This window comes from Malaclemys terrapin, chromosome 1 (genome assembly GCF_027887155.1).
Source record: "Malaclemys terrapin pileata isolate rMalTer1 chromosome 1, rMalTer1.hap1, whole genome shotgun sequence".
NCBI lineage: Eukaryota > Metazoa > Chordata > Testudines > Emydidae > Malaclemys > Malaclemys terrapin.
The window spans coordinates 224,111,318-224,139,275 of NC_071505.1; the positions used below are offsets into that span (position 1 = coordinate 224,111,318).

At 40.4% G+C, this 27,958-nt stretch overlaps 1 protein-coding gene across 5 annotated transcripts in view; it reads right to left on the minus strand.

The window, feature by feature from the left end:
* STS (steroid sulfatase) overlaps nt 1-27,958 on the minus strand; it is a 153,667-nt gene that overhangs the window by 96,460 nt on the left and 29,249 nt on the right. For all 5 annotated transcript variants that reach the window (XM_054008226.1, XM_054008233.1, XM_054008216.1 and 2 more), the window contains 3 exons: nt 27,723-27,845; nt 19,221-19,644; nt 6,771-6,907 (listed from right to left, as the gene is read on the minus strand). In XM_054008226.1, the coding sequence (XP_053864201.1) occupies nt 6,771-6,907; nt 19,221-19,644; nt 27,723-27,845 (684 nt within the window). The remainder of the gene's footprint in view (nt 1-6,770; nt 6,908-19,220; nt 19,645-27,722; nt 27,846-27,958) is intronic.

Sequence of the window (27,958 nt, forward strand, 5' to 3'; positions counted from 1 at the left end):
TATTTTAACATTTTTTATTTAAGCAGGCCCATCAGTATAGTATATAACAGATAAATTTGGTAACGAGGTCAACAGTTTATTGCATAGACCTTCAGCTGCTCTCCCCTTCTGTGCTTCTTCCTGGACTCCATAATCTCCATTGTTGCAGAGGAGCACAACTACTTTGGCAGGTCATGATGATTCCTTTGGCTGAGGATGAGGCCACGAATGGAACTGTGTCTTGAGCCACAGATATTTTGAAAGATCAGGCTTCAAACAGGCAATAAAACCAGACTGTGAGCCCGTGGAGAGATAAAGGCATTGGAGTGACATGCTCACAGCAGCCCATCCTGTTAAGGAGGTAACCTGACAAATTTTGCATTGCGCATTGCTTCCACTTTCAGATCCATACACTTTGGAGCAGATCCTCAGCTGGTCTGAAGACAACTGAAGTTAATGGTGCTATGCTGAGGATCAGACCCAGTGTGTAATCCAGTCTGGAAGTGATAAGTATATAAGCCACTGTGATCAGATCCTCACCAGCAAAGAAGGGGGAGAAGTTTCCTAACAAGCTGGAAGTGGAAGAAAGTATTTCTAGACACTGATGGTCATCTAGGCTAAATGGTAAATCCAACAGGCCACAAGACTTTGTACCACAATTTTTTAAACAGGGAGGATTATTAACCATTGGAACAAACTAACAAGGGAAGTGGTGGATTATCCATCTCTTGAGGTTTGCAAATCAAGAGTGGATATCTTTTGAGAAGGCAAGTTTTAGTGAAACAAATTCTATGGCCTGTGTTATGCAGGGGTCAAAGTAAATTGTCCCCTATAAATATATGACACAAGAGACTATATTCTTGAATGTTGCGAAGCTTTAAAAAAGTAAAATGCACCCTTATTCATGAAAATAACACTCATATTTTTATATCACTTCATCTCAATTTTTCCCTAACAAGTCACATATCTAAATAGAATCATAGAATAACAGGGTTGGAAGGGACCTCAGGAGATCATCTAGTCCAACCCCCTGCTCAAAGCAGGACAAATCCCCAGACAGTTTTTTTTTTACCCCAGTTCCCTAAATGGCCCCCTCAAGGATTGAACTCACAGCCCTGGGTTTAGCAGGCCAATGCTTAAACCAGTCAAAGGGTTTATTTATGAAATCATTGTCTTGGGTTTAATAGCCAAAAGATGCTATTGTTCACTTTACTATTTGCTCAGCTATGAGTCAAACTTACAGGATAATAATAATAATGTCAGACTATTCTTCAGTCTCAAAGCCTCACTTTCTTAGTAAAAATAAACAAAATGGAATCATACTTTTGTAAACTACTTTTTCCAAGGACAGGAGTAACATTTGCAGCATGCTTTTTAACTGCTTCATTTAAACTCCTTTTCTGGACTTTATACAGCAGGAAAGGTCAGTGTTAGGACTCATTCTCTATAAAGCCTATATAGTAAGTATGATTCTGAAGTCCAAAGTTTCTCCATATTACGTTCATGGCATGTGAGCTCTGAATTTTGGTAACACACCTGGTGATATTGGGTAGTCAGACCATAAAGTATTTGCTATGATTTTCAAATGGGTATGAATGGGGCCAGGATTTCACCCCAGTCATTCTGGGTGCCTTAAGTTTTGGTGGTTCAGTGAGGTACATCTTAAAAGTGCTTGGGTAGAAGCTCAGCACTTTCAGACTCATTTTCAGATGTCTCAAGCTGGGCACCCAAAATAATTAAACACTTCTGAAAATCTTGTTCCTTGATTCTCCTACATGCCCCTTTATCAAATTTTGCCCATACTTCTGACATACCACCATTTACTTAGCATACAACAAGAAAATACCAACATCGCTCAATAGGGCAGGACTGTCCAAGACAGTAAGATCATGTCCATGGCTAGTCACCATCATAGGGTAATATAAGTATCTTGCTTGTATCTACCTGTAGTCAGCCAAGGGCTTTTCCAAATTTGAATCCTATCACATCCAGAAATCTTCATTTCTAAATGTGATCTGACTGTAGGTGGGACCCACCTATTTTCTCTTCTACACTAACTATCCACACTGTTAAGGAGATTCCCAAACAGAAACTTCATGTCCAAAATAGTTTGTTTCTTCCCCCCTTTCTTAAGGAGCATCATAAGTACACCTTGTTGACAACATCTGCTTAGGAATATGGTGAGGGAGGGGAGATTCTGTTTTTCATGTTATTGGAAAGTTCATGGAATTCTCTTTATAATAATAAAGACACCCGATGTAATGGCCACACCTTACTGGTGTTTGGTTTGTGACAGAGTATAGATAGCATTTTCTAGCTCTTCCTCCTGTGTGAACTATGTAGCACTGATTGTTCTACAGGTGAATAAAAGGCTCTCTGTTACGCAACGCCCCCCCCCACACACACACACACTGTAAGGAGAACAGAAGAGAGAGCTCTGAAGAGGTGTGTCTTCACACAGCTGTAACATAAGGCTATAGGGGGCTCCAGAACTCTTTGTAGTGATTATATTTGTGTGGTTTAATTTTTATCATAAATAATTTCAGCACATATTCATTCAGACTTCCACATTAAATCCACTACTATGTTATTTAAAAAAAGTAACAGCAAGAAAAAGGGATTATAGTCTCTTCATCTCCTTTCATTTTTACAGTGGGAGGTTATTTCACCTGCTACAACTATTAACTATCATTAATATAAATAATAAGGTACTTATCTTACAGTGAAACAAATTTAAAATGTTAACTAGTCAGAAAATAACCCTGCAAGGCGTGTCATATGAAGCAGCATTAAAACTGTGAACTCTTTAAGCACTGAATGCTGTTATATACACATGAAACATGCATGATCAGTAGAAATACAGGATCCTAAAGCTTATCCTGTGAGCTTGGACTTAGTATTTGGGACATGGGTTGTAATCATAATCATCAAGTATCAATTTAACATGCCTCAAACATAATTTTTTTTTTTAAAGTATTTCATCCACCTGCTTTTGTGTCAACTTCCCTGCTAAAATTAAGAAGGAAAACTCTCTCTATTTATTTTAAGAGTTGGTTAGGTGATTAAGTCTCAAAAAATGGAGAGTTTTCCTTAATTGAAGATTCTCACTCTGGATAGACACAACTAAGAAGCCTTCTCCTTACTTTAAGTATTTTATGAAAGCGAAATCCTTCTTTTTGACCTGATTACTGGGCTCAAAAAAATCAGGGAACAATTTTCATTCACCTTCATGCTTCTGCTTTTGACACAAATTCTTAATCTCTGGAATCTGACAGTCACAACTACAGTACAGCTGTTCGCACTTTCTCATTACCCACCAACAAAGATTTTCTGTGACATTTCCCCACATTGAACAGCTCATGGATGACCGTGTTGAAGACTAAAAGCAAAACGTTTCTCAAGTACTCAACTGAGGGTGGTGTGTCCAGTTTCAAGTTAAGTGCTCTAATGTGGTTTTCTATACTTTCTATTTGCCCGGCTATAATTAGGTTACTTTTTAATTTAAAGATTTTGGGCTATATTCACAAAGACAGTTAGGCACATGATGCTGAGGGAGACAACTTTTAGGCCAGTGGCTAGGATACTCAAGCCCTGAGGAGAGAAAGGGATATGAACTGGAACATGCCACCTCTCAGATGAATACCCTAGCCACTGGGCTATAAGATATTCTGATGGGGGAAGAAGGGTTGCTCCCTCAATTTTTCCAGTTGAAGCTGTTCCACTGTGGACAAATAATGAAGGAGTCATTGGACGAGAGAGAGAGCAGCAAGCATGAGAATGATTCTGTAGCATGGTAGATAGAGAACTCACCTGGGAGAAAGGAAACCCAGGATCCAATTCCCCTGCTTCAGTTTTTCTTAAATGATTTATCCACAGTGGAACAGCTTCAACAGAAGAGACTGAGGGAGTCCCACTTAGGAATATCTCATAGCCCTACAATTCAGGCCCTCACTGGAGATGTCGTACACCCCAGTTCAGATTCCTTCTCCCCTCCAGCAAAGTTGAGACTTGAACCATGAATCTTTCACATCCCACATTAGTACTCTAACCACTGGATTAAAAGTTATGAGGGAGGTCCACCTCCGCCCTGGCTGTTTTGTGTAAGCATGTCATTTACAGGGGCCTGATCGAGTAGGTGAGTTCGGAGCATGCTTACCAGATGGGGTCTTGCTGGCAAGTTAAGTGGAGGAACACCTATCTTTCCCCGATTCATGCATCACACTGGGACTTAGGCATCCAGATAACTGGCATGGGATTGCAGTGTGCATGAACAGAAGAAACATAGGCACTTAGGGAAATTTTACAGCAAAAAATTGGGTGTCGACTGAGTTTAGAAGTCTACAGTGTTTGGTAGCACCTAAGCGGGGGCTTTGTGAATCCTAGTGGGGCCTGATTCTGCGATGTAGGTACTTAAAGTGGCAGTTAGGTGCCTAAGTCCTTTTGTGAATCAACCCTTCATGTCAAGTTGACATTTCTATGGTCCCCCCTGCCCAATTTGTATTTTTCTTGTGTAGCTAGTTACTTATGTTTGGTCGACAGAGGATCAAACTTCCCTTAAAGGGAAATTTGCAGCTTTGCATTTTTTCAGGCCAGCTGTTCCAGGTAATATTGTTTGTATTTCCTAGTACAGATGCTGAAGAGGTACCCGAGTAGAAATCAAAGTCGGTGTGCTGGCCACTGATGTGAGCAATACATTAAATGTCTAGTTTGTCAGACCTACTCTTACTCTCAGGCATTTAAGCTTTGATTTTTAAAGGAGCCTAGGGGAGTTAGGTGCCTATTTCCATGGGAGTTGGGTACTTAACTACCTCAGGCTCCTTTGAAAATCCCAGCACCAGTTCTTTTCTTTATAGTTGTAATTATGGAAGAGAATGTATCCATAAGAACTTAAAATTTTCCTTTTTCATTTGGAGCAAATACGCAACCTGAGAACAAATCACTCTCACCAAACAGCCAGACTGTGGGACCAGATCCTCAGCTGGGATAAACTGGCAGAGCTCCACTAATTGAGGATCTGGCCCTGGGTGTGTAGCTCTGCTGCTACACATCCTTTTATGACATATTGTAAAGAAAAGAAAAGAAAAAAAAAGAAAAGTGAAATATAGGCTGAGGAAGAACAGAGGTTGCTTACTATCTCATGACTGGAACTATCTCTGTTTAATATGGAGTACATATGATTCAAAACATCTAGGAGAATAAAACCAGATCCTGGCTATCTGGTATATGCCAAATTGTTTTAACTATATCTTTTTGATGTTGCAACTTGCTGCTTGGTATATTTAAAGTATTTCCTGAGAGTCCAGTGGTACCTGAATATAAGTAGTGACACTCAATCTACAAACAACTCTACAATACTAGTGCTTCAGGAACAGCTAGTCTGTTGCTTTTGTCTCCAACTAGTTGCTTGTATTCAGTGGCCACAACTGTAAACTGTCTCAACAGGTGAACAAAGTTAAGCTGAGGTAACGATTGGAAGTAACAAGTAGTGAATTAGATTTGCCTAATCCTTACCACTGTGTATGACGATCCCAAACTGGAAGCAGAGGTAGAGGAAAAGACATGATGTCCCAGACATGCTAATGGTTTGGAGGGCATGACAACATGAATGTTCACCAAACATATGGCAGTCTCATGCTAAGATTGTAGTAAACAACCAACTTAGTCATAGTGATTACCAAAGCACCAGGAGGAGTGGTGAAAATTGAGGGCATAAGAAAGATTCAGTGCAAGTCTCCCTCACTTGAATAAACTTCATATAGCGAACAGTTTTTGAGGTCTAGTTGCATACAAGAAGGATACTTGTCCCATTTAAAATGCTTCACAACTTCCATGCTTTTTACCTATCTATTCAAATATTACCTTATTTATATTACAAATCCCTTTATGTACCTTGCTGAACAATCACTGCAGCCCATTCATCCCTTGCTATTTGTAGTCAGAATTTCTTGATAAGATGAATAGAAATGTGTATGGAGTTGAACTCTACATGCTTGCAATCAAAATACATTGTTTGAAAGCGTATTATTAAGCATGCATCTAATATTGAGATGAAAGTCTGTTTATAGTAATTTAGTAAATATTGCTTATTTGAAGAAAGTAATTTTTTACTTGGCTTTACTAAAACCAGAATTGGCGTGGGTCAGGTAGGGAGGAGGAATGCAAGATGTTCATTATCTTTTAGTACTGTTCTACTTTCGCCTGATTGTTTCAAGTATGAACTGTGAGTTGTTTTCACAGGTGATTACCTCTAGAAATGGAGAGTCATTCCAAAATGCCTAGAAATAAAGCAGGCCCATTGAACAATTTGATAACCTACTGTTCTCTGCGACATCAGAGGGTTTGTGCCTTGAGAGGTGACTTATTTGCCTTTTAGCTGTATTGTGCCCAGAGAAGTGGACCCTACTTGACTGATTTCACCAATACGGAAGAATTATATATTGTGCTTACTAAGAATTAACAATAACAGTACATATTAAGACTTTGCAGTTATTTTATCATTAGTTCTTTTGATGACAGCCCTATGAAGTCTCCTTAACTCAGCTTTCCCTCTGATGACTTGCAGCATGCAGAATTTAACCTGACTTCATATGATACCAAGGGGGACACAGTATCAATAGCATCTGAGCATGACACAGCATCTAAGGAATCAGTATTAATACATAGTAATTGTTTAGTCTTCCCCTTACCAGAGCAGATTTTGCATGCAGTGGAATCGTCACAAATTTCTAATGAAGATTAAAGAAACATCTGTGAAAATTTTTAAACTCATTTAAGATAAATGTGCAACATACCTACACTCCAGTCCATTTCCTCTACAGCATCCCCATATAAGCCATGTTTGCTCTTTCCTTTGAAATCCTTTGATGCATATAGAGCAGTGTGGACTTGAAGGTAGGACAGGAAAAGAAGAAATGGTGCATCAGTGTTCCTGAAATAAATAAAAATAAATGAAAAAATAAAATAAAATAAAATAAAATAAAATAACCCCCTCCCCCAAAGTAAGTCACTTGGACACCAATAAAATTTTAGCAACATTTCTAACAATGAAGTTTTTCTACATGCATGCTCTATAGAACAAGAAATATTATATAGGGGAAGGACTAACAAAATCATTTATAGAGCAATACTGAATCTCGTGTTAGAAATGCCACTCTTAATACATACTGTACTGAAGATAAGAAATACAGACAAGTTAACCCTTCTGTTGGATTTTTAGTTGTTATACCTGTTTAAAAAACACTGGCACAACCACTGTACAGAGTCAGGCACTAAAAGTGCCTAGCCACTTGCCTTTCTTTCTGCACGTTATTACTAATTCAGGCTCTCTCTGACCTCACCAGGAAGCACTAGAACAATGCATAGTTTAAAAGATATACAATCCCCAAACCAAACATGCTTAGCCAGCTTTCTTCTTGGCAAACTCAACATATGGACATTTAACAACTAACAGGGTTAGCATGAGCAATAGGGACCAAAAATATATAGCTATCACCCGGAACCAAACACAATAGCATTACAAAAGTTATGCCTAATATATAGAGAGGTAGAAAAAATATTTTTTCTCTTGTAACAATATCCACTCTCCATTCATTTCAAGCCATTTCCTCAATGGATTATTCTCTAATAAAAAAAGGAAAAAATAACCCCCCACAACAGCAACAACAGAGCTTCAATTTTGCTCTTCATGGGATCTGACAATATATATGGCTTAATCCAGAAGGCTGTGAAGGGAAAGCTTAGATAAATATGGATTTTTGCATTACAATCCTAGTGTGGGGGACATTACTCAGAGTATTAACAATGACTAGTTGAGCTTATTGTTATGATATTCCACACACTGTAAATTTCAGCTGAACCATAAGAGCAGCTAGGGTACAGTGTGTCTAGACTGGCACCTTGCAACACACAGGTCAGAGCAGTTTTTTTCTGTTGTACATTACACCATTCCATACTGTTTGTACTTATTGAACTTCTGGTGGTTAAAAACAACACCCCCCACAAACAAACAAACAAACAAACAAAAACCCAACAACAAAATACAATATTAACGTGCTGAGCCAGAAAGCCAAACTTAGACATGAGGTAAGGAAAACACTGCAATAAACTTTTAACCTTTGAACTAGGAAGATTCTTTTTTTCAGCCCTAAAGGGCCTGTAAAACCTGTGAAAAGCCCATCGTTGAAACGAATTGCTATAATACCCATAAATCATTCTAAAGAAAAACAAATAAACTATTTGCGTGTATTTATTTATCTGTCCACTTCACTCCCTTCCCGTTGGCTGTGGCTGTTTCCATGAGAGATCTGTGGTAAAAATTCTCCCTTCTGCAGGCCAAGAATTCATAGATTCCAAGGCCAGAATGGACCACTGTGATCATTTGGTCTGACCTCCTGTATATCACAGGCAGTAGAACTTGCCCAAAATAACTCCCAGAGTATATCTTTTAGAAGAAACATCCAGTCTTAATTCTATGAGCACACATTGGCCAGAGCTCATCAAAAGTTTTCCATCAAAACTGTTTTTGATGGAAATTTGATTTATGGACTAGATGAATTTTTCCTCATTAAAATGTCTGCTTTCTGAAGAAAATGTTGATGTTTTGTTGAAAAGCTGAACACCTTTCATCTGAAAAAAATTATATATCAATGCTTTGGAAATATGCCATGATGCCTTGGGAGTGATAACTCAAATGTGTCATGTAATTCAGATTCTACGCTATAGGCCAGGTTTCCTAGATGGACTACACTTCCCAGTTGTCTTATAGGTTTTGTGGGAGGGGACAATTTGGGTCTTTGGTTCCCATTTTCTCTCTCTGTCTATGTTTATATTGGCTTATATTTTTTTACTAATTTTATAAAATGATGGATAAACTTTGTGAGCAAAAATATCCCTAAAGAAAAATGTTTTTTTTTATAAGAGATCAATGTATTGCAAGGTATAGAATGTCACTCTTATCCTTATGACTTGTTGGAATTTGCTAGAATATAAACGAAGTCTCATGTTAACAGAATCTTTAATTAATGTAACTTCAAATTATTTTAGGAGACTCTTTCAAGTCAAATTAAAAATTCTTAGAGCATGTCAGCATTTAAGGTTCAAGAGAAAACAAACCTATTTCAACTTGCATTTCAAGGTTAATTATTTGTTGTTTAGGTTTATGATATTATCTCATCTATGCTCTGTATGGGCAAATCATTAAGGGCTACCTATAGTAGGCAAGACCCAATCTTAAGTGATGTTTTAAAAGTTTCTGCAACATTTCTAATAAAATATGGTTTGTCCTTTAGTTAAATACTTCTACCAGGCAGATGATTTATTTTATATTAGATTTTTATCTGTTCAGCTCTAATTAGGCACAGATACTCAAAGGTATTTAGGTGCCTCACTCAGATTATTTCAGTAGGTGTTAAGCACCTAAATATCTTTGAGGATGTGTGCCTGGGAGATTATTTGGGAAAGGAGAAGTCACAAAAAAAAAAAGATTACCATAAACTGGGAATAACACAATTTCTCATATATTCTTCCCATCACTTAAAAATAGATTTTCAACTATTAGTATCAGAGATAACTTAAATTGCATACAAACTGTCACTTTCTAACAACATAGCAGAATTGCTACAGATACATTTACATCAATACTGTTAAAGGTGAGCATCACCGCATCCGTAACAAGTGCTTATTTTCATGAGATGACAGTTGTAAAATAAATAATATTAAAAAAATGCCACTATGACAAAAATCTAACTTTCATGAAGAGGTATACTCAAAATCATTTCACTGGTTTTGTTACCAAAGGTTTTGCTGAACCCAAAGCTCTTGATAACTTTACTCTTTGCAAGGCGGTGGCAGGAAATAAATCAATGGGGACACAGCCATCCAGCTGATAGATAGTTGATGCAAGCAGGCAAACAAAAGTGCTCTACTTTATTTAGTCTCCAGCACATACACATGTCCAACAGGTTACTAGAGCACCCCAAATTACCCCCAGATTCATATTCATCCAGGGTCTTGCGGAGGTCTCAAGTGGATAACTGTAGATATCTGGTGGCCAGCTTCTGTCTGCAGGGGAACTTGACAGATGTTCAAGTGTCCATCAAGCTCAGATTTCTTCTCTTTTTATATCCAATTTGTTAGTATTACATAGCTTTTTTATTAACAAAAAACAATGGCTGAGCAGAAGCTAAATTAAGTATGGAGTTTTCCAGCCTGTAGTGTGTAGCCTTCCATCAGGTAACCAGCTTTATCTCACTTAGCAATAGTTAACTATTGCCAGACTTTCCATCTCGCAAAACAACATGCTTCAGAAAAAGCTCAAGTCAGGAGGGCACAGGGTCATGTTTGCTCCTTGTGGTCACTCACTCCCCCACTCCCATCCTGGTCTGTTAATTGCGCTAAGGTTTCAGAAAGCCCTTCTAGATGCTTTCAGCAATAAGCATAACATTTGGTATTCCAGCTGCGGGCAGTGGTTTAGGTATGTTACTGGGTTAACAAAATTTCCTTCTTACAGTTTGCAGCTCAAATTGACAAGCTCTGACTGACAGCTGTCTGTCAGGTGAAGAGGAGTCTTGCCTATTAATAGCCTTTGATCTTTTAAAGACGGTCATTTATCTCACGCCAAGCCTCTTTGAGGAGAATACTGACTGTGTCTACTGCAACCTTAAAAATGGAATGGCATCTCAGCTAGTAGGTGGGAGGGAGATTTGACAATAACAATTTAACTCCTATTTTACTAACTGGAGCACTTCAGTCAAATCTCCTTTGAAAATTTATTGCCGCTATTCTGTATGCATGCTAAGAGAGAGCTTTCAGTTTCAACATATCTAAATTTCCTTTGCTGAAAGTACAGCAAGAAATTTTTATGTTGACATGAAACATGCAATCATTCCAATTCAGTAAAGAGAAGCCATATAAATATGTCATTAGACATTATTAAATCTATACTTAGCTATTTGTGATATCATCTACATATTTCTTTTATTCTCTCTGTTGTAGGGCCTGATTCTTATTGACACTAAGGTCTTTTTAGTTTGCTCTAGGCCTTCATGTGGGTCTAAGTTGTACCCCTACTTTATAGCCCCCTTTTACACTTAGTAAAAAATTAGATTCAGCTCCATAATTCTCCCTCTCCCATTTATTGCCTTGTGAATGCCACAGAAAGCAACCTACCCGTCTTTTCATTACTTCTTTTTGTGCATCAGCATCATTGATTGTCACCACAAATATGTCCAGTGTGGCAAACAGTATTAGCCTAATGACACTGTAGTAGAGCAGCAAATGGGGGCTCACACTTTGTAGGTGTGAGTGTTATTCAAAACTGGCAAATGAATGTAAATATGACATCACAGGCTCCATTTTATTTCCTCCCAATGACTTCCAAATCAACCTGCAATCTGAAAGACAAGCTACAAACTTTCCAGCTGATGCATCATATTAAAAATATTGCTGGCCAAATGTTGCCACACCGTTACATATATTCAACATCCTTGGGCCGGAGCCTCAGTTTGTGTACATCAGTATAACTCCATTGATTTTGATAGAGCCACATGATTTACACCAGCTGAGAATCTGACCCAATGTATACCTATGGCATCAAACATAAGTGACTGAGGAGCAATCTGGTAGGTAGGAATGTCAAGATATTCTGGGCATAAACAGGTAACAGTATATCTGTATCTATGGGTGCAAATCTAACTGATATTTTGCAGTAACTAATTCTCTGCTTGGAACTCCCTCTCTCCCCTTTTTTCACCAAACGTTCTTCTCCCCATTTAAACCTCTTTAAAATTCATCTCATTAGTGAATTCTTTCCATGCTTATTCGCTAAGGCTACTTGCACCCACTTCAAGATCAGACTACCACTCTCTGGCTGTACCGATCGTACAAATTTCATTTAGATCTCAACCTTGCTCCTTTAGAAGTAAATGGCAAAACTTGCATTGACTTCATGGAAGCAGGATCAGCTCCTTAGATTGGGTCCTTGTGTCAGAAATTCATTTTTCTTGTACTCTTTCATTGTGCTTAAAAATCTGGTTGTTTTCTGAAAAATAAAAATAAAAAAATCTTTCTGTTTTTTTAAAGATATGATCTAAAATAAGCTAAACATCTCACACTTGTAATATTTTGACAAGAAAAAGGAATTGTGGACCATTTTGGGGTGGCTTATAAAAAAAAACTGGTGTGTATGAGAAAATGGGAAACTTGGCCGTGACTAGAAAGATATTTTAAACTGGGATGTGTCTTTGTTATCTCTGCCTATGTTAAATGATTTTTCCAAGCAGTCACATTGCCAGCATGTTTTTGACATCTGCAATTTAATACCCATGTCAGCTTTAAATGCTTAAGATATACTGCATTCATACACATAGTTTCCTTTCCTTGTAGTTTATGGGCATATATGCAGACTTTTCCCCCTCAAAAGAAAATGTTTGAATGATTCTTTCTGGCAAAAAGAACATTTAAGATTCCTTATCCATCCACGGCTTTTTGTAACTGAAAAACCAAACATGCATGGAACCCAATACAGAAATACAGATCCAATGCTTGTTACAACTGCTCACTAGCAAACTGTCACTAGCTTGCTGACAAAATGACTCCTAAAATATTTATTTAATTATTTATTTCCAGTAGCACCCACAGAGTGTAAGAAGCTGTACAAACGCAAGAGGGCATGATTGCTTCCTTAAATAACTTACACTCTGAAGCAACAAAACAGAAAGAGGGCAGAGGAAAGGGGAAAACATACAAGTACGCAGGTGGTGATCAATCAGTTACTAATGCATCATTTTTTTTTAAATTGTAGAGATAGATACATTCATATGTATACAATATATAAACTACATGCAAGTACATGAGTGTCTTGCCTTAATCAGCTGGTCAGTTTCTTTAGGAGTCATGAAAAGCATCTGATTTCAGAGTTTTTTAAATCCTAGAATTACGAACACAGTAATTTTTGGTACAAAATGAGACCTGTACAGCATGCCTGGTGCCTGCTTTTAAGCCTTGGTGATACATCAAAAAGCTCTAACTCACAGCTGTGCTAAAGAGGATGAGAGATAAATGTGTTTCAGGGCTTTGACTATGCCAAATTGTGACTGGAATAGAATAGGATAAAAGGTAATTTCTTTTAATGATATGTTTATTAGCTGTCACCACAGACTTCAGAGAATTATGGTTATACAATCCATGACTTTAGAGAGGAGGCTTCATCTGTATCTGCATGAAAAATGCTCAAGTAGCATTATCACCATAACTCTGTTATGAGCCTATTTTATCTATGGAAATATAATTTTTCAAAAAGTCTGATTTCACTGGTTTTCCCCATGCATGGTGGTCAGCCATCTGAATTTAGTAGAGAGAGGTAGGCTGAAAGAACATGGAGGTGTTTTTACCCTGCCAATTCCAAAGAAGTTTAAAATATGCTTCTGACATTTTGAAATTTTGGATTGCCATTTACTAAACAATGTGCTGATGAGGCATAAGTAAGGTTAAGATTCTTTTTTACTAAAAGTCAGGGACAGGTCAGGGGCAATAAACAAAAATTCATAGACGCCCATGACCTGTCCCTGGCTTTTAGTCCCCCCTCCCCCAGGGTATTTTTACTAACAGTCAGAGCACTGCTGGGAGCTGACCTCCAGCAGTTGCTCCAGCCCTGCTGCTGCTCCAGCTCCAGGGGTGCTGACCCAACTCCAGCTGGGTCTCCAGCTCCAGGGAGGTTGCTGCTCCAGGGGTCCGGGGACTACTGATCCAGTGGTCAGCCCATCACCCAGCTGCTCCAGCGGCCCCGGGACTGAATTCTGGCTGCTTCTCCGGCAACCCAATGAACAGCTGCTGGCTGTGGGGACCGCTTCTCCGGCAGTTAGTCCACTGCTCAGCTGCTCTGGAAGCCTCGGGGCTGAACTCCGGCCACTGTTCCGGTGGCCTGGAGACCGCTGCTCCTGACCACCAGCCAGCTGCTCAGCAACCCCAGAGACCACTGCTCTGGCAGTCCCAGGGGCCCACTGCAGGCTGCTGCTCCGGCAGCCACAGAGACCACTGCTCCAGCTCTGCTGCTGCTCCTGCAGCAGTGACTACCAGTTGCTGCTCCAGCCCCAGTGGACTGACGCAACCCCAACTGCTGCTCCAGACCTGCCCCAGAAGAAGTCCTGGGGGTCCTGGAAAGTCACAGAATCTGTGACCTCTGTGTCAGAATTATATCCTTAGGCATAAGTGATAACTGCACTGAACTTAGCATTGCAGAGACAGGGTGGCTGAGGTAATATTGTTTATTGAATCAACTTCTGTTGGTGAGAAAGATAAGTTTTTGAATTTACACAGAGTTCTTCAGGTCTGGAAAATGTACTCAAAGTGTCACAGCTAAATACAAAGGTGGAACAGATTGTTTATCATAAATAGTTATACATATTTCAAGGAACCAGTTAAGGTGAAGTGGCCAGTTAACACCCCTCCAGTCATAGGGGGGAAAGGAGGGGAGAAAAGCTGAGCAGGTGTTAATGGGTGACATATTGTTGTAATAAGCCATAAATTCTGTGTCTATTCAGTGCATGATTTTTAGTATGTAGCAAAGTTATGAATTTAAGCTCCCAGACCTGTCTTTTGAAAGGGTTGTGCAGGTTTCCATTGAGAATGAGGACTGAGAGGTCAGATACAGAGTGATCACTCTGTGAAAAGTGTTCACCCACAGGAGAGATGGTGTTTTTCTTTTTTATCATTGTCCTGTGTGAGTTCATTCGAGAGCATAGTGATGGTCTGGTTTCACCCACATAGTTGCTATTGCGGCATTTAGTGCACTGGATGAGGTACACCACATGTTGTGACAGGCATGTGTAGGACCCCTGGATCTTGAAAGGTGTGTTGTGGGGGGGTGTTGATCATAGAAACAGTGGGACTATGTCTACAGGTGTTGCATATGTTATTCTGGCAGGATCTGATGCCACTTTGAGTTGGTGTGCCCTGGTCTGAGGGGTGCTTGCTTCTGATGGGGAGCTTGGAGAGATTGAGGGGTGATATGAAGGCCAGAAGAGGGGGGTTCATGAAATATATCTTTCAGGATGTGGTCCCCATCGAGTATGGATTGTAACTATTTAATGACAGGTTTCAGAGTAACAGCCGTGTTAGTCTGTATACGCAAAAAGAAGAACAGGAGTACTTGTGGCACCTTAGAGACTAACAAATTTATTAGAGCATAAGCTTTCGTGGACTACAGCCCACTTCTTCGGATGCATATAGAATGGAACATATATTGAGGAGATATACACACATACAGAGAGCATAAACAGGTGGGAGTTGTCTTACCAACTCTGAGAGGCCAATTAATTAAGAGAAAAAAAACTTTTGAAGTGATAATCAAGCTAGCCCAGTACAGACAGTTTGATAATAAGTGTGAGTTCTGCGGTGACCTAGAATCCTACTTTCGACGTCTCCGACTCAAAGAATATTTCCAACATACCTCTGAACAGCATACTAACCCACAGAATCCTCCCTACCAGCACTACAAAAAAAAAAGGATTCTGCATGGACTCCTCCGGACGGTCGAAACAACAGACTGGATTTCTACATAGATTGCTTCCGTCGACGTGCAAAGGCTGAAATTGTGGAAAAGCAACATCACTTGCCACATAACCTCAGCCATGCTGAACACAACGCCATCTACAGCCTCAGAAACAACCCTGACATCATAATAAAAAAGGCTGACAAAGGAGGTGCTGTCGTCATCATGAATAAATTGGAATATGACCAGGAGGCTGCTAGACAGCTCTCTAACACCACATTCTACAGGCCATTATCCTCTGATCCCACTGAGGATTACCTAAAGAAACTACACCATCTGCTAAAAAAACTCCCTGACAAAGCACAGGAACAAATCCGTACAGACACATGCCTAGAACCCCGACCAGGGGTATTCTATTTGCTACCCAAGATCCATAAACCTGGATATCCTGGACGCCCCATCATCTCAGGCATTGGCACCCTAACATCAGGCTTGTCTGGTTATGTAGACTCTGTCCTAAGACCCTACGCTACCAGCACTCCCAGCTATCTTCGAGATACCACTGACTTCCTGAGGAAACTACAATCCATCGGTGATCTTCCAGAAAACACCATCCTGGCCACTATGGACGTAGAAGCCCTCTACACCAATATTCCACACAAAGGTGGACTACAAGCTATCAGGAACAGTATCCCTGATAATGTCACAGCTAACCTGGTGGCTGAACTTTGTGATTTTGTCCTCACCCACAACTATTTCACATTTGGGGACAATATATACCTTCAAGTCAGCGGCACTGCTATGGGTACCCGCATGGCCCCACAATATGCCAACATTTTTATGGCTGACTTAGAACAACGCTTCCTTAGCTCTCGTCCCCTAACGCCCCTACTCTACTTGCGCTACATTGATGACATCTTCATCATCTGGACCCATGGAAAAGAAGCTCTTGAGGAATTTCACCATGATTTCAATAATTTCCATCCCACCATCAACCTCAGCCTAGATCAATCCACACAAGCGGTCCATTTCCTGGACATTACTGTGCTAATAAGCGATGGTCACATCAATACCACCCTATACCGGAAACCTACTGACCGCTACACTTACCTACATGCCTCCAGCTTCCATCCAGGACACACCACACGATCCATTGTCTACAGCCAAGCTCTAAGATATAACCGCATTTGCTCCAATCCCTCGGATAGAGACAAGCACCTACAAGATCTCTATCAAGCATTCTTAAAACTACAATACCCACCTGCTGAAGTGAAAAAACAGATTGACAGAGCCAGATGAGTACCCAGAAGTCACCTCCTACAAGACAGGCCCAACAAAGAAAATAACAGAACACCACTAGCTGTCACTTTCAGCCCCCAACTAAAACCTCTCCAGCGCATCATCAGAGATCTACAACCTATCCTGAAAGATGATCCTTTACTCTCACAGATCTTGGGAGACAGACCTGTCCTCGCTTACAGACAACCCCCCAACCTAAAGCAAATACTCACCAGCAACCACACATCACTGAACAAAACCACTAACCCAGGAACCTATCCTTGTAACAAACCCCGATGCCAACTCTGTCCACATATCTATTCAAGTGACATCATCATAGGACCTAATCACATCAGCCATACCATCAGGGGCTCGTTCACCTGCACATCTACCAATGTGATATATGCCATCATGTGCCAGCAATGCCCCTCTGCCATGTACATTGGCCAAACCGGACAGTCTCTACGCAAAAGAATTAATGGACACAAATCTGACATCAGGAATCAAAATACTCAAAAACCAGTGGGAGAACACTTTAACCTGTCTGGTCATTCAGTGACAGACCTGCGGGTGGCTATATTACAACAGAAAAACTTCAAAAACAGACTCCAAAGAGAGACTGCAGAGCTAGAATTGATATGCAAACTAGACACAATCAACTCCGGTTTGAATAAGGACTGGGAATGGCTGAGCCATTACAAACATTGACTCTATCTCCCCTTGTAAGTACTCTCGCACTTATTATCAAACTGTCTGTACTGGGCTAGCTTGATTATCACTTCAAAAGTTTTTTTTCTCTTAATTAATTGGCCTCTCAGAGTTGGTAAGACAACTCCCACCTGTTTATGCTCTCTGTATGTGTGTATATATATCTCCTCAATATATGTTCCATTCTATATGCATCCGAAGAAGTGGGCTGTAGTCCACGAAAGCTTATGCTCTAATAAATTTGTTAGTCTCTAAGGTGCCACAAGTACTCCTGTTCTTCTTTTAACTGTTTAATGGTACCTTGCATGGGTTTCTGTTCCACTTTGTATTTAGCTGTGATACTGTGGGTACATTTCCCAGACCTGAAGAAGAGCTCTATGTGGCTCAAGAGCTTGTCTCTCTCACCAACAGAAATTGGTTCAATAAAAGATATTACCTCACCCATCTTGTCTCTCTATTATCATGGGATCAACATGGCTACAACACTGCATTGAACTTAATATGACATAATTAGAATCCATTTACTTCCAAATATAGCATAATGCCTCATGTATATTTTGATAGGTTTATACCATATGTATGTAAACCTGCTCTTGGGGGAAAAATGATAATTAGAATTAATATAAACTGAATTGACCTGCCTCCATATAATGGAGGTAATCAGCAACAAAATTAGTATTTGTTTTCAAACACTGGCTCTGACACTATCTAATTGAACCTATAGTCATAGAGTTTAAGGCCAGAACATAATTTACCCTAAATACCAAAAATAATGTGCTATTAATTCCACCTTAACATCTTTTTGTCTTGCAGACCAGATCCTCAATTTATCAGTTTAGCTCCAATTAAACTACGCCAAGTTAGACCAACTGGTGATCTGGATTTCTCTTCTCTGGCAGTTCTAAACACTAGTGTGAAATATAATACAATACAACTTCATTTACACTTATGAATGTGTCACCCAAAAATTAAGGCACCCAAAATCACTATTTTCTCTTAAAAATTTAGACCACAGAAGTCTAATTTAATGGATGTACCCAAAAGGCCACATACAACTGAACACCAACACTTTTCCAGTCCAACATGCTCAGAGATCACATATCTAGAACTGCAATAACTTATCTAACATGACATTTTTGAATATTGAAAATACTTTGAATCACATTTCAAAAGATACAATTTCCTATATTTATTAAGTCACACTGAACATATAAAGAAGAATATAGGACCCAAACTTATATTTACTGCTTAATGGAATGTTACCTATGAAGATATCTTGTTATTTTTAAACATGAAAATATAAACAACATAACTGACATTAGTGCGAGTTAGGCACCTAAATATCTTTGAGGATCTGGGCCTTAGGCTCTTTGGAACCGAAATCTCATTGAAAGTCAGTCAAGTCTGAAAATGAGACTTAGGTTCCTTAATCAGTTTAGGTATTGCAATGCTGAGAAGAGCAACACATAAATACCTTTAAAAATCTGGGTCTTTGTATTTTGCCTGGGAAAAACAATTATGCCTCTAACACAATATACTGAAGAGATTATGGAGGATGTGCACCTAGATTTCTAGGCTAAGGCCTTTCATATGCATCCAATTGTTAAATGGTTTACTTTCATTAGTGACTTGTTAAATCTAGAGAAAAATGACAGTATTACATAATGACACTGTTTCCTTCATCCACCCGTCTATATGCATATTTTTAAAGCAGCATTATGACAGTGAAATGCTGGCATGAAGTCATAACATGATTAAACCAACCTACCTTCCTATAAACTGTACAGCTTCTTCTGTCAATCTTTGAGTAAGGTTCTTATAGGACAGTGGCTGCTGGATAATCTGGTGGTTCCTCATCAAGAAGCAGTTTAGATATCGAAAAGTGTAAAGGAAAATGAGCAAAAGTCCAAATAAAACTGTAGATATTAAAAAGAAGTAGCGCAGTGCTCCATGGGGTATTCTGAGGAGGCCAATATAATACAGCACCTCCAAAGAGATTAGGGTAATGCCGATGAGCTGAAGTGGAGTGACAAGGTATGCTCGAACCCCTGCCACAAACACACTGCCTTCCCCTGGTTTGCAGTCTCTAAGACTGGTCACGGTGAGCCCATAGAAGTAATCAAATCCATGATTGAGGGGGTGATGACAGAAGTCATCCCTGCTGTTACAGTTCAGCCCAAGATGCCACTTTCCTATGAGGAAACAAGCACATACAACATTTATGTAGTTAAATAGCTCCAATTGTAGTACGTGCCCCTCTGAATAAGGGAAACTGCCACCTTAGGATTGGCATTTCTCCCTCATTTATTATGTGGATCCTTATTGCTCTCCCACCCCTTGTTTATACCTTCAGCCTCAAAGACTTTGCATCATGTCTGAAGTTCCTTAGGTAACCATTAGGTGGGCTTGAGAGACTACTGCAGAGCAACAGACCGCTAACAGTTAGTTAGCTTTGAAAATGTAGCCTCTGTTCATGTGTAGCTAAGGCCCCTTAAACAAATACTTATTTATATTAGCTCCTGGTGAAATTATCTGTACCAGTTTTCCCAAAAGTGTCTTTGTGGATTTGTTGCAACCGTTTATCATTGTGATCTATCAGGTAAATAATTTCCAATGAATTTATTTCTAAAACACAGTAACTAGAGCTGTTCCAAACAGGTAGGTATTTAAAATATACTAAGTATTTATTTATACAAGGGCTCACACGGGTCTTTAAAATGCCAGTCACTCGCTATATTTGCATGAAAGATTCCTTCTCCTGATCTTTTTTAAAAAGTAAATAAATAAACAAATAACAAAATTCTTAATACACATCCTTTAAATTCATTTTCTCTGCATTTAAGTGATACAGAATGTTTTTTTTTTTCCCCAAGCCTGAGCACTGGTCATAATAGGAAGAGAATGGACCAGGTTCTGTTCTAAGATGCACTGCTCTGCATTATGTATAAATTCCATTCATGCCAAATGAGAACCTTTATTTATCCAGATAACTCTTCAGGACAAGTACTGCTATGTATCTTTACAGTGCCTAGTACAATTTACCTCCATTCTTGGCTGGGGCCACTAGGTGTTATTGTAACACAATAATGGGTAATAAACAACATCACCTCCAGACTTACACTGATATAACTGAACCAAATCTTAACCAATCATTAGACAGGGCTAATGTATGTTTGATCCATTTTTATTCCTTATAACTTTAATGATTTGCATCTAATAGTTGTCAGGAACAAGAACAACAAACAATTAAGTAGTGTATTCCAATGATCAAGTACATGGCAATTTTGCAGTAGTCAAATATCTAAAAATGATCTGTAAATTCACAGCAGTGTAAGTTGTGATCTTTAAAAAAAAAATGTTCTAGACAGGATTCCAGGATTCCCTCCATACAAGTGTCGTTGGCTGTCCCTCGATACGAGGATGATGTCTGCCAGGAGAAAAGTCATTGATGAGACTTGAGATGGATGAGGAGTCCAATCCCTGCTCTACAGGTTTCTCCACATGTGACAGGTAGTTGCTTGGAGAGAGCACAATTGCTGGCCGGGATGCTGTACACTTTCCTTCCTCCTCTGCTGTTTCTCAGCCTCTTGAACAAGGCGATTCTCTTCAAAACAGGCTAAGGCTTGATGTATGATGTGATGCCATTGCCAGACAGCTCTTCCCAGTTCATGGGATCAATGCCTCCCTTCTTAAGATATACTTTCAGGGAGTCATTGTAGCATTTCCTCTGTTCCCCATGGGTCTTCTTACCATGACTATGTTGAGAAAAGAGGACTTGCTTCGGAAGACGAGCATCAGTCATCGGTACACAATGACCAGCCCAGCGAAGTTGATGTTACATAATCTTTGCCTCAACACTGATGATGTTAGCTGCAGAGAAAACGCTGGCATTGGTGTGATGATCTTCCTATCTGATACGGACAATCTACCTAAGATAGCATTGTTGGTACCACTCCAGACACTTAAGATAGCTTTGGTGTGTCACCCATGTCTCACACCCATAAAAAAAGAATGGGGCATTGTAGGCTGGGATCTTAGTTTCCATTCGCAGATCTCTGTCAATAAAGACACAATGGAGCAACTTTCTGAAGAATGCTCTGGCACAACAGATCCTATGCTCAATCCCCACATCAAGATTAGCTGTCTGGGAGAGATGGCTACCAAAATAAGAGAAATGCTCAACATTTTCCAGGGGTTCACCACCAATGACAATTTGTGGGAAAAGGTGGGCAATCTGTGCTGGGGCAGGCTGACGGAGGAAATGTCCCAGGCTACGATAGGTGCCTGAGAAAAGATCTAGGGTGGGTTGCAAATCATTGTCCCAAGCAGGGTTCCAGCATTTCCTCCATATAAGCACATATGAGAGAACAGAAGATAGGTGGAACTTTTCTCCTCCTTCCACATCACACAACTTCTGAATTTGCACAAAGGAAGACTGTACTTGATGTTCATAATTCATGAGCCTAAGATACAGGTGCATATCCATCCTGTCTTTCCCATTCCCAACAGCACTAAATATTAGACCTGACCAGAGGACAGCAATTCCATTTCATGACAATTTTTGTGATTTTTGAAATTTGTTTTCCTTCCAAGGTGCAATAACCCTTCTGAACATTTTTGCAAAACAAAATTGTGTCAAAACCGCTATTTTTCTGTTCTGGTCCCTCTCTCTCTCTCTCTGGTCAGAAGTGATCAGATAATCTTGGATCTCAGAAACCTTCAAGATGAAAACTTCATCAGAATCAATGTCTCTGTGAAATGTTTCAGTGAAACAGCATTTTTTGACAAAATTATATTTAGCCAAAAATGTTCCAACCTGCTCTATTATACACCCTCCAAAGAGCATAGCACCACCAAACATCCCAAACAGGGTGAGGTAAGCACAAGGCTAGGGGCTAGTTCTCTTTGCACACCAGTTGGTAGTCTTAGGCCAGCACCACGAAGAGCATGTGCTGCAACTCAAAGGAGAAATTAGCATCAGGGTTGGGGTGCGGGAAGCCTGGCCTAAGGATTAGTGTCAGACATGAGTCAAGGGTCCAGGAGCCAATTACCAGGAATCAGGCCAGACTGTAACGCCAGGAGATCAAAACCAAGAGACAAACTGGAAGGCAGAGATAAAAAGTCAGTTACCAAGAAGTCAGGATCAGAAGGCAGGAACAGATAAACACCAGAACAGCAGTCATAGGCAGAGTGAAGCTCAGTTGCATAGACAACTTCCTCTTTCTTAAATAAAGGCTGCAGCCCAGGAGTCTTGCATCACCAATCAGAGTGTAGGGCAGAGCTTATGCCCCACTTGGGTTTCATGGACCCTAGTCCCAGCTCCAGTCTGTGAGCTGCCAAGTAGAGAACTAGAGTGTGATGACTCCGGGGACCTGGGTTTGAGACTCATGGGGCCTGATAATTACAGGCATTGCTCACAGTGCTTGCCCCAGTGAACTGGAGGCATTTATGGCTCCCACACTCAATATGTCACAAGTGACGTCCCTTGTTATCAGGATAGCCACCTCAACCCCCAAAGGCACACAGTTCTCTATAGACAGAATACCTTTGGTCACTGCTGCTGTGGAACAATACATGTACTTTAACAGGACAAGTTACAAAAAACACACTATGGCCAAATGTACTGAATTTCTTGATATTGTCACAGTGGCATATTAGATTTAAGATTGAAATTGTGAAGCTCTGCATTTCAGTTCTAGCTAGTAGAGGCACACACCTGGCAGTACAATTTTTCTTCTCTCTTCCTATGCACTAGGGCACTAGCCACATTGTAACATTAGTTTTCTGGCCTCCTCCAGAGAGCTTACCACTAGTTCCTTTGGTTGATCTGAAGTTTCCCAAGGATTCAGTCAAACCAGTAAAAGTGAAGTTGATGAAATTACAGCACTATATCAGTGTATTCTCTTTGATTTTTGATGACTGTCTTTGGGTTTAGAAAATAATGTTAAAGCCAGATGGATGGCAAGTTGGGCAGCAAGTTCCTCGTCAGATAACTGAAGTAAAATTAGAGGCTTATAATCATAAAAATAAAAGGATCTTCAAACCTTTTTTAAAAAAATATGTATTTTAATTTGTCAGTCTCAAGATGCTTGTGATTAGGTAGGTAGAGGAAAAGTGCTACAAAAACAAACAAAACATCTTTTTAAGGAGGTTCTTCTGAGTTGAACAGCACGCACGATTTAGGCAATTTTAATCAAAAACCTTTTACTAAATGTAACAAATTATTCAGTGTCTAGATGAATTTGGGCCACAATTAAGAATTGTCAGGTTACAACTTAATCCAGACAAGACAGAGATAGTGCTGGTGGAATAAGGAGCCAGAAGAATTAAAGGAATTTATATCAGTGCCCGACTGAGGGAGTGCAACTGTGGTTTTTCAAAACAGGTGAGCAATTTGGGGCCTGCTGATAGATCCTGAGATGCTTCTGGATGCCCAAGTAATGGTTGTATCCATGAACACATTTTTTCCCATCTGTTCCTGGCAAGCAGAGTGAGACCTTTTCTCTAAACCTGGGCCTTGCCACAATTATTGATGCCTTTGACATGTTAAGATTAGATTGCTGTAATGTGCTTGATCTATGGCTACAACCTGAGACATTCAGAAGGTGGAACTAGGGCAGAATGCTGTAGCCTGTTTATTAAGTGTAGTTGTACGCTGGAAGCATGTAAGACCAGTGCTCTGTGCACTGCAATGGCTTCCAATAAACTTCAGAGTAGAATTTCACATGTTGGATTTAAACTGTAAAGACCTAAATAGTTTGGGATTTAGGAGCTGCTAGCAGGGAGTTCCCTGTAATGAGCCCTCAATTCTGGAACTTGGTCTCGCTCTCGCTCTGCCAGAGCACAGTTTTCATAACCTTCTGGGCACATGGCAAAGCCCACATTTTCCCTCTTTTTTTCTCAGGCTGTTGAGAAAAGAGTTGGCTGAAAACTGAGTTGTTTATATTAACTGGCAGTTCTTTTTTATGATTTTGTGTGTGTTTTACCAATGGGACAGGTGCCTAAAACATAAGATTGATGTCTATAGCTATATTTTATGCTTTCAAATAAATATATCAATGTGATGAATGAATTGTTAAGGTGTATATGACAATGGATTCACAGCGTGCTGCTCCTAATAAGATCTTTACCTTTCCAATAAGCTCAACTATTAAATTCATTGTGTGGGCTCAGCACGTCACCCAATCTCTAGCTAGATGGGGTCTACAGATCTTGCAGATTCTCACTTTGAAGGTCACACTATTTGAATTTAGCAACTGGACTTTTCTAACATTGGAGATAGGTCCTACTGAGGGCTCTAGACTAATCAGATGTGGGGCAAAAGACAGGAGCAATGAGGGAGAGGCAGGACCAAAGAATGCCCTTTGTCCACTGCAGACATGTACCCTTGGCTGTGGTTAAGAGTACACAGTCTTGAATACTGCCCACACTCCTCCTGCTCCCTGATGCAGCTAAATATAGGGGACAGTTCATGCATAGGAGGTTATAGGCTCGGGTACCAGCTTGCCAGCTCAAGATTCTTTGATCATTCCACAGCTGAGCTGCATTCAATGGGACCACATACAACTCTGCTCTATGGAGTGACCAAGGGATATTTGCCATTTAAGTAGTTCATGTTGCCTTCTGAAGGTGATTGAGGGTGGGGAGTGTAGCAAGGAGGTAAAAAAATGTACATATAAAATATATTTATAGATTAAAAAAAGAGAAAATTTGTGCACCAAAGATAAAAGATAAAAAGAAAGACAGGGGAAAGAAAAATACAAGAGTAGGAAAAGCAGAGAGAAAAGGAATGAGGCACAGTGGACTAAAAAACAGTGGCAGACTAACTTCTTGGTGCAAGGAAACATGGAGATATTAATCCACCACTAGTGGAGGTTGTAACAATAAATGTTTGGGAACCACTAAGATAGGCTCAGGGCCGGCTCTAGGCACCAGCGCTCCAAGCATGTGCTTGGGGGCGGCACTTTCCAAGGGGCGGCACTCGGGCTCTTTTTTTTTTTTGCTTGGGGTGCAAAAAGCCGGGAGCCGGCCCTGAGCGGAGGTGAGCTGCGGTGGTGGGGGGTGCGGGGAGGGCCGCAGGAAGTAACTCGGGGGGGGGGGAAGGCAGAGGAATCGCTCCCCCCCCAGCTCACCTCCGCTCCACTGCCGCCTGCTCCCCAGAGCGTGCCACCACTCCACTTCTACTCCCTCCCTCCCAGGCTTGCTGCGCAAATCAACTGTTTTGCGGCAAGCTGGGTGGGGGGGGGAGGGGAGGGCCGCAGGAAGTAACCCTGGAGGGGGCAGAGGAACTGTTCCCCCCCCAGCTCACCTCCGCCTCCTCCCCCGAGCACGCCGCCGCTCCGCTTCTCCCCTCTCCCCTTTCCCTCCCAGGCGCCTGGGAGGGAGGGGTGGGAGGAGAAATGCGGCGCGTCCGGGCAGCGGAGGCTCCAGGCAACAGTGCACCAAGCGTGTGCCTGGGGCGGCAAGCCTGCCGGTCGCCGTGAGGGCAGCAGTCAGGCTGCCTTCAGTGGAATGCCTGTAGGAGGTCCGCTGGTCCTGCGGCAATTCAACGGCGGGTATGACGAATCCGCGTTACCAGCGGACCTCCCGCAGGTGCGCTGCTGAAAGCCGCCTGACTGCCGTGCTTGGGGAGGCAGAAAACATAGAGTCGCCCCTGCATCTGGGGAGGAGGCGGGGCCGGGGATTTGGGGAAGGGGTTGGAATGGGGTGGGGAAGGGGCAGAGTTAAGGCGGGGCCGGGGGATTCATGGGAAAATTTTTTTGCTTGGGGCAGCAAAAAACTTGGAGCCGGCCCTGGTTAGGCTGAACCAAGCAAAGTCTCCCTGACCTGCCAAGATGACATGATGAGCATATCAGCAGGCAGAGAAGGGCAGGTTGGGCAGTGAAATCTGTCTTCTGCAATTTAAATCGACAGTATTTCCCTTTTTCATTTATATATGCTCTTTCCTTAGTTTGAAGACTCTTCTTGATTTTCTGAAGGCTTCATTACGTTTTAAGAGTATGGTAAGTTATGAAACTATAAGATGCAATATTATCATTTAGACACTTGGAGGAAATCCCTCATTATAACATCATGTTTATCTTCTGGTGATCTACATGGAAGGTTGTCATGTCACAGTGATAGTAGTGAAGAAGAGTAAGCATTATGTAAGTCAGCCTCAAGAAAATAAGCGACACTAAATGGGGCTGCTTATTACAAACAGAAAAATGAATTGTTTGCAGCCTTAAATTGTATACAGACTGCAAGGAATCAAACTGTGATTAAACTTTTATGGTGACTGTGAATTATATTAATGTTACTGTATTTGCAGTGTAGCTTGTATTAAACAACACAGCTGATATTTTTCCATTCCAAATTTGTCAGAACATACCCCCTTGTTCTGAAGAGTTTGACAAGGATTTATTATTTTATTCCTTTAAAAGCTGGAATACATTTAGGCCTGATTTTTAGAGGTACTAAGCATCCACAACTCAAAATGATGTCAAGTACCCTCTAAAAATCAGGTCCTAGATGTCTACTTGGGAACCTAAAAAAGGAGGTATCCAGATTAGTGGTCACCTTTGAAAATGATGCTGTTAGTGACTGGCCTGTAGATAACAAATACTTAAATGAAAAATCACAATAGAATTTCATTTGTGATCAGCTCACAGAAACCTTCCAACACAAGCAATATGAAGTGCCTCACTGCCCAAATTAGGAAAGCACATCGCAGTATTTAAATGCAATACATTTAAATGCAATACATTTAAATACAATAAAGTATTATTATTACCCTAAACAGTCTCTACTTGTCCAAACATTTAGTGTTGGTTATGTAATCACCTAATAGCATTGGTTAAGCAGCGGGTGTGCAGTGACTACTGTTACTTCTTGGTACCTGTCTGTTTATTGCATCTACTTGTCACATTTTAAACTTAGATTGTAAGCTCTTTGGGGCCTTCTTTTGTTCTGTGTCTGTACACTGCATTGCACAATGGGGCACTGACCCATGTTTGAGACCTTATGCATTATGTCAATACAGATCAATAAGAAGACATATCTAAATTATTAGTGCTTCACACATGCATAAATTTTCTCTGAATGTGTTGCAGTTCTGGTGAGCTATAGTGTATTACAGGAGTAAACTCATTGCATTGGAGAAAAAAACAACTTTGTGTGACTGATTTAATACTTCTTACACTGTAGAAAGTGCACTTTTTATTTAAATGAATAATAAAACATATGCTATTATATAACATAGTTGTTGCTATACATATATCAACAGTCGTACCTATAAGAGCTGTAGAATAACCTTTCTGCTTCAAAAGTTTCGCAAAAGTTATTTCTTCAGTGGGAAGTCCACCAGAAGAGGCAGAAAATAAGAAGACACCAATGTTTGACAATGCAGCCATTCCTAAATAAAACAAAAATGAGTGTGAACAGCATAATGAAGCGAAACGATTTTCATTCATCAATTCTATACTTTTTTTAAAAAGTGGTGTCACTAGAATGACATTTTCCCACCAG